This window comes from Bison bison, unplaced genomic scaffold (genome assembly GCF_000754665.1).
Source record: "Bison bison bison isolate TAMUID 2011002044 unplaced genomic scaffold, Bison_UMD1.0 scf7180017853857, whole genome shotgun sequence".
NCBI classification, from domain to species: Eukaryota; Metazoa; Chordata; class Mammalia; order Artiodactyla; family Bovidae; genus Bison; species Bison bison.
The window spans coordinates 41,439-49,797 of NW_011484430.1; the positions used below are offsets into that span (position 1 = coordinate 41,439).

At 43.2% G+C, this 8,359-nt stretch overlaps 1 protein-coding gene across 1 annotated transcript in view; it reads right to left on the reverse strand.

Annotated features, from left to right (window-relative positions):
- Positions 1–1,009: 1,009 nt before the first annotated feature.
- The window catches only part of LOC104999865 (tripartite motif-containing protein 43B-like), an 18,073-nt gene continuing 10,723 nt past the window's right edge, over positions 1,010–8,359 (reverse strand). The window contains 2 exon segments of the mRNA XM_010855498.1: positions 1,010–1,235; positions 3,939–4,025. Coding sequence (XP_010853800.1) covers positions 1,010–1,235; positions 3,939–4,025 — 313 coding nt within the window.

Sequence of the window (8,359 nt, forward strand, 5' to 3'; positions counted from 1 at the left end):
CACTTACTCCTTGGAAGGAAAGTTATGTCAACCTAAATAGCATATTAAAAAACAGAGACATTACTTTGTCCACAAAGTTCCGTTTAGTCAAGGCTATGGTTTTTCCAGTAGTCATGTATGGCTGTGAGAGTTGGACTATAAAGAAAGCTGAATGCTGAAGAATTGATGCTTTTGAACTGTGGTGTTGGACAAGACTCTTTAGAGTCCCTTTGACTACAAGGATATCAAACCAGTCCATCCTATAGATCAGTCCTGGCCGTTCATTGGAAGGACTGATGTTGAAGCTGAAACTCCAATACTTTGGCCACGTCATGTGAAGAGCTGACTCATTTGAAAAGACCCTGATGCTGGGAAAGATTGAGGGCAGGAGGAGAAGGGGACGATGGAGGATGAGATGGTTGGATGGCACCACCGACTCATTGGACATGGGTTTGGGTGGACTCTTGGAGTTGGTGATGGACAGGGAGGCCTGGTGTGCTGTGGTTCATGGGGTCGCAGGGTCAGACACAACTGAGAAACTGAACTGAACTGAGAAAATTTTAAACTTTCAAAGAATTAGTCTTGGAAGCTAAGGAAAGTATTAACAATACTTACGAAAGCATAAAAAGCAAAACCCCTTATTTGTTCAAGAAGTCCCTGACAGCCTACCTCCAGTTTTCCAAAGTGATGTGACCCCAGTACATTCAAAACACCCCAAGGTGAACAACCGTGAGCTGACCAGGGTTCTGTCTGAGGAACACAGGAAGGTGCCAGAGCAGTTGAAGGTGAAACATGGTCAGGATCTTGAGAAAGAGAAAAAGGATTTTAGGGAGAAAATGGCTCTATTTAGAGAACAGCAGCCTGATCAAATCCCAAACCCCAAGAAATCTGATGTCCCCTAAGGAAGCCAGAACAAAGTGCCAGAGAAGTTTCAGGAAAATGTGCAAAAAGTGAAGTCTCCTTTGGAAGACAATTTACCCATGAAGTGGAAATTCCACGGAGAGCCCAAGAAGCCCCCAGTGAATGGCTATCACAAGTTCCACCAGGATCTCTGGTTGAGCAGGGAGCTGAAAGTGGTGCCCCCGAGGGAGCGCATGGTGGAGATCAGTATACGCTGGCAGCGGGTCCCCAGGACCAGAAGGAGCTTTATAAGAAGCAGGCAGAGGGACTGCAGACATAGTACAAGGTGGACCTTGATCTCTGGCTCAGGACTCTGCCTCCTGAAGAATATGCTGCTTACAGAGAAGCGACCTGTGCTAAGGTAAGAGCATGAGCGTGACGGGGGGCCTGAACCCCAAGATTAGAAGGATGGGTCTGCAGTCCCCATCATCAGGGAATCTGCAAGGAAGACTTAGAGAGGACCTGGGGCTTCAGGCTGCAGAGTTAGCATCATCAGACACGACCGGAGAACATTCTCCTGCCTCAGGGAGATCAGAGGAAAAGGAGGAAGAGGAGGAAGGCAGCCACTCCTCAGCCCCTAGCAGTGAGGATGAAGATGGAGATTCTGAGCCAGAGAACTACGGGTCCAGCTCATTGTCCTCAGGGGACTCCTCTGACTCGGATTCCAACTGAGTTTAGTTCACAGCCTGAAGGGACAGAGAACTTTCAGCAAATGTCCATGGCACCTGCAGCAAACTGAAGGGCTCTTCTGCCTGCACCTTTTCATTACTTTCCTTCTTTGTTCAATACAAAGTAGGATCTGTTGCAAAGAAGGCATCTTGTGCTGTAATTTCTGGGCTTTCCATCTACCCCAAGTTCACCTTGAGAGAAAGTCAATGCAATGACACCTCGTGGAATAAACCCTGAGCTGACTGGGCTGCAGGATCCCTGAACTATACTGAGCTCCCTGAACTGAAAAGGTTTGCTCTCCTCACCCTCTGCCTGCCAGACGTGTGAGGGGCTCCAGGGGTCTGTGACCCACCTTCTCTGTGACCTTGTCCCTCAGGACTCAGGCAGTGAGCTGGGGAGGGAAGATCTGATTGACTGGAAATAGACGAGTTGCCTTTAAGAACATTGTGAGACTCTTGATGTCTCTGTCCCTTCTCTCTGAAGTGAGGAGCTGGGCCTTCCTAACCTTGGAAGAGGGGCTGGGCATGTGGGCAGCAACATTTTTATATGAACATTCACCCTGTTAGTTATCAGCGACATTTTCTTAATAATTTCAAAAACTAGAAATTAAAAGTTTGTATCCCCTCCATTTGAATTAGCTTTTCCTTAGACCAGCCTCCTTTGACTCGATGGTACTAATTTTCTTGGCTACACCTAAATTTCTTCTGGTTTCTGCCCGAACCCCTTCCTCATGCTTTGTAAGGGAATCATGTTTTTACCATACACTCAATTTACTTGTATTATATTATGAGATTATATGTGTTGTGTATAAATATTTTAGGTCACAAGTTACTGAACTGTTTTGGAATTCATGTACCAGTATGACACTGCTTTTATTATTTTGGTTTATTGATATATATGAAAATGTATTGAAAGATAGTGCCATCTTATTAAACTTTTCTAAACATTCCTGGATATTTTCAGCTTTGATTCTCATGGACAATTAGTATTGCACAGGTAGTTGTGTTCTTATATATGAAAAGTGTTGAGTTTTGACAGTTCATCTTACTCCTTGATGTCTTAGTGAAATATTTTGCTCTGTGTACATATACCAGTGGGGAACTTCTGTACAGCACATTAAGTCTGCTCACTGTTATGTAACAGCCTGGATGGGAAGGAAGTATGGCGGGAAATGGACACATGTATATGTATGGCTGATTCTCTGCTGTTTACCTAATTACCACAATATTTGTTCTTCTTTTTTTTTTTAGATTAATTCACTTATTTTTCACTGCACTTGGTCTTCACTGCAGTGCAGAGGACTTCTCTAGTCAGGGTGAGCTGGGACTAAGTGCATGGACTTCTCGCTGGGGTGGCTTCTTTTGTTGGGAGCATTGGCTCACTTATTGCAGTGCATGGGCTTAGTTGCTCTGAGGCATGTGGAATCATCAGAGACCAGGAATCAAAACCACCTCCCCTGCACTGGCTGGCAAATTCTTAACCACTACACTACCAGAGAAGACATACCGCAAAGTTGTTAATCAGCTATACTCCAATACAAAAGAAAAAGGTTTTAAAGAAAGAAACAGGAAAATACAAATGCTACATGAATATAGGCTAAAATTCTGAATTTTTTAGTAGGAGAGATGACGTTGGTTAAAATGATAAAATCTGTGTTTATCTGTTGATTCATCTATACATGAACTGGGTATTCTGAAGTCCAATCATATAGGATCTTATGTTTTGAGCTAAAATAATTTGCTCACAGTTCATGTTAACTGTTAAGTGGATTTCTTAACAAAATATTAAGTGGATTTCTTTCCTCTAGGAAAATCTAAACGTATCTTTTGGTTGAAAAGACTCCTGGAGAAAATCAGGAGGTACTGCTCGCTGACTGCCAGACAGCGTCTCCCATTTATTCTAGAAATGGGATTGAAGCCAAGGATCTAGCAGCTCAGCCCCAGAGATACTTTTGCCTCTTTGGCTGTGGGACCCAGCTGCTCAATGTCATTAGACCTTTCTTTTCAGAACCTGCCCAGCCTGCACTTCTGATCCCTTCACTGTGGAAGGACAGGTGTGGGGCAGCAGCAGGAAGAAAGAAAGGGTCAGGGACTCACCCCTGAGAATCTCAGGATTCTCAGTCTCCCCTTTCCTTGTCTGCAGCCTCTCTTTCAATGAAGGGCAGGAGTTCTTGAACTATTTGGTGCTGGAGTTTTTTCCGAAATTCTTGTCAGCTTTGTCTAGGAGCAGAGCCCATGGGACCCCTGGGGGTACAGACGCTGGCTGTGAGAGGTGCAGACCCTGTAATGAAAGGAGAGAAGGACAGCGCTAGGCCCACCTGTCACTCCTCCCCACAGAGCCTCCAGAGCTGACTTCTAGCTGAACAGAGATGAGCTCCGTGCTTTCCCTACCAATTCTCCAAGTATGGGCGCCCTCTTGGGTCCTCACGAAAAGCGTCATCTCTGGAGAACACTGTGGAGCTGTCCAAGTTTGAGCTCCTGTGGAGGCAAGGAAGGGGATAGGGACCGGGGATTGCCCCGGAAAGGTCTGTAGGGTCCCTGTCCTCTTAGAAGGAAGGTCCCATGGGCAGCCCACACTTGAGCACAAGGCTGAGCCTCTAGTGGCCCCTCAAATGCTGTGGGCAGGTTACCTTTGTGTGGACACTTGGATAAACTTCCTCCAGTGTCCAACCCCATATAGAGCCACCAGGATTCCTTGGTATAGCCAGGTGCTTCTGTACCCAAAACACTTTGTGAGCTCCTGGAGAACTACAGTTTTAAAGCCCTGTATTCCCTTCTGGTCCTTGCACCTTGGCTATTCATGTTTTTTTCCAGAGATGATGGAGTAGACGTCTTTTCCTCAAACCCTCTTGAGATCCAGTTTTGGAGACGGGAGGTCTTTCCACCACCAGTCCTTGTAAGTAGGTGTCTGAGGCTCTGTAGCTGAATGAGCTAGGTCCACTGACACCTCCTACTTGTAACTCTGTGCTGGCCAGGGGGCTTCAGTGAAGTGGGAATCTCCACAGTTTGCTCCAGGAGGCCAGAAGGTCCTATTGCCATCCAGCCTAGAGCTGAAATTATTGGAGCAGTTTCCCTCAGGTACTGGGTGCCTGGACAGTACCTACCTTTCTGTTGAACTTGGCCTTCATCTGCCCTGGACATGCATGACACCTTTAACTTGAGCTAGATTATAGAGGTGCATATTCCCTGGGAGCTCAGATGGTAAAGAATCCGCTTGCAATGCAGGAGACCCCAGTTCCATTCCTGGGTTGGGAAGATTTCCTGGAGAAGGGATAGGCTACCTACTCCAGGATTTTTGGGATTCCCTGGTGGCTCAGTTGGTTAAGAATCCACCTGCAATGCAGGAGACCTGGGTTTGATCCCTCAGTTGGGAGGATCCCTTGGAAGAGGGCATGGCAACCTAACTCAATATTCTTGCCTGCAGAATCCTCACAGACAAAGGGTCTGCGAGGTCTCAAAGAATCAGACATGACTGAATGACAAAGCACAGAACATATATGTAGTTAAATATTTTTCCAAGGAAAACATCATAAAGCTAAAAGAAACAAAGTGATTTTGCTTTTAAAGCATAACAAACAAATAAAACAGTGATACATATTTACTTATGTTACTTCTTTTTTTAAACAAAGTGCACTGCCTTGCTTGTAGAAATAAACTCTTGTTAAGCAACCAAATGTCAATTTTCTCATTTGTAAATTCAAATCTATCTGGGGAAGAGGTCAAACTTTTATGCCAGATTAAAAAAAAAAACAGAACAGGAAGTATTAACATTCTAACTATATATCTAAAAATGCATACTGAACTTTATTTAACAACATCTAAATAATAATCATAGAATAATATGCACCTTAACATCATTTTTAACTGAATCATAATTTACATACAACCTGCAGACGCTCCTGTCAAACATCAAAACTCCAGTCAGGGCTTCCCTGGTGGCGCAGGGGTAAAGAATCCACCTGACAATCCAGGAGACACTTTAAAAAACAAAATTAAAAAAAACACAAACGTTTTCTTTTGTATTGAAATATAGCTGGTTAACAATGCTGTGATGTTTCAGGTAAACAGGGAAGGGACTCAGTCATACACACACACGTGTCCATTCTCCTGCAAACTCTCTTCCTGTTCAGACTTCCACATAACATTGAGAAGAGTTCCATGGAAGCATGAATTTGATCCCTGATCTGGGAAGATCCCATATGCCCTGGAACAACAAAGCCTGTGCACAACTGTTGAACCTGTGCTCTCGAGCCCAGGAGCCGAAACTACTGAGCCAGTCACCCTCAAGTCTGCGTTCCACAAAAGCAGGCAGGGCAATGAGATGCCCTCCCACCAACACTAGAGAGTAGGCCCTACTTGCCTCAACTAGGGAAAAGCCCACACAAAAATGAAGGCCCAATACAGACAAAAGTAAATAAGTAAATAAATAAAAATTATTAAGAAGAACAACAAAAGGCTCCAGTCATAGTCCATGCCAGCCTCCTAGAAGCTTTTTGGGAAACTCTGGATGCTCTGTTGGACCTCAAGTTAGAGCAGTGGGGCCCTTAGCAAACAAATAGCGTATGACAATGCTGAAAAGTCCAGGCCAGGGAAGAGCTTCTCTGGCCTCAGAAGCCAAGACCCTGTAGATTCACTGGCCATATGTTTCCATGCTTCTGCTGCAATAAGTGTGCTGTGTATGTGTGTGTGTGTGTTTGTTGGGAGCAGGGATACTGGGAAAGACTGATTGGGATCACTGCCCTCCCTGCCACGCCCATCACACCCAGGGCTCTGACTCTTTTGCTAACTGGCTGATGTGAAGAAGTGAAGTCGCTCAGTCATGTCCGACTCTTTGCGACCCCATGGACTGAAGCCCACCAGGCTCCTCCATCCATGGGATTTTCTAGGCAAGAGTACTGGAGTGGATTGCCATTTCCTTCTCCAGGGGATCTTCCTGACCCAGGGATCAAACCCGGATCTCCCACAATGCAGGCAGACACTTTACCATCTGAGCCACCAGGGAATCCCAACTGGTTGATACTCTCCCCAATTTCTGGGTATGCCTCACTGTGCAAGCCTGCTAAACCTCTGGTCCTGCAATTCCATTCTCCATGCTCACCCCCTGCACTCCTGATTCAAGGCATCAGATAGGACACAGGATCAGAGGGGTCTGAGACCACTCCAGCCAGGGAAGGACCAGCACCCTCTGTAACTGCACTATACTGTGTTGCCTATCAAAATCTTATATTCACAAAAATAAACTACCAGGAACATCTCATAATCTTTCTTATGTAATTTCTCAACAAAGTGATATACACAGAAAAGTATATTTAATAACTTTATTTTTAATAGCAAAATAGATGAATGTTTGAAAATATTACAAAGTAGGGAATAGTTTAATAAAAAAAATACTGATCAAATTCAATACAATACCAAAATGATTTTTAAAATAATAATTGAGTCTGTGATAGTTCATGTGTGTTTACTAACTTAAGAATACTTTGAAACCAATGCATCTAAATGACAACAATCATTACAAAATAATTCATACACTGAAGAAAATTAAAGATTAAAAGGCACAGATTTTAGTCAAGCTCACATATGATGATTTAAGATACCAAAACTTCAGTATTATTATTAATCTTATTACCATATTATTAGCATTGCAATCAGTAATATTTCCTAAAATGATTCATTGAGAAATAGAGTGCATAGTTAGGTCATTTTCTGGATGGGCAGCTCTGTGCACGAAGTTTAAAATGGGAAAAGTTGTATAATTTTTATACTTAATTATGCTAAATGGCATATTGCCTTGCTATAGATTTCTGTTATTTCAACCTGGCTAGGCTGAAATGGCAAATAGAGGGAAACAATGGAAAAACTGACAGAATTTATTTTCTTGAGCTTCAAAATTACTGCAGCAAATAATTACTGCAGCAAAAATTACTGCAAAATTACTGCAGCAAATAATTACTGCAGCAAAAATTACTGCAAAATTACTGCAGCAAATAATTACTGCAGCAAGAATTACTGCAAAATAACTGCAGCCATGAAATTAAAAGATGCTTGCTCCTTGGAAGAAAAGCTATGACAAACCTAGATAGCATATTAAAAAGCAGAGACATTACTTTGTTAACAAAGGTCTGTATAATCAAAGCTTATGGTTTTTACAGTAGTCATGTATGTATGTGAGAGTTGGAGCATAAAGAAAGCTGAGTACTAAAGAATCGATGCTTCTGAACTGTGGTGTTGGAGAAGACTCTTGAGAGTCCCTTGGACTGCAAGGAGATCAAACCAGGCAATCCTAAAGGAAATCAGCCCTGAATATTCATTGGAAGGACTGATGCTGAAGCTGAAGCTCCAATACTTTGACTACCTATTGCAAAGAGCCAACTCATTAGAAAAGACCCTGATGCTGGGAAAAATTGAAGGCAGGAGGAGAAGAGGGTGACAGAGGATGAGATAGTTGGATGGCATAACCAACTCAATGGACATGACTTTGAGCAAGCTGCAGGAGATGGTGAAGGACAGGGAAGACTAGTATGCTGCAGTCCATGGGGTTGCAAAGAGTCTGACATGACGGCAACTGAATAACAAAAGGCTAAAATACAAGGATTTATGGTAGTTGATCAGTTACTTTATAGTACATTCACATCTCTTGCAATTTTTCAATCAAATACTAATTTAGGTGATGCTGTGAAGAGGTTTTAAGAATGAAAAGTCCCTGATATTGACGCCAATGTAGGATGATTATGCAGGTGCACCTGATTTAATCAACAGGAGTCTTTAAAGAAGTGTATAGAAACTCCCTGAATAAAATTCCAGACAAAGGG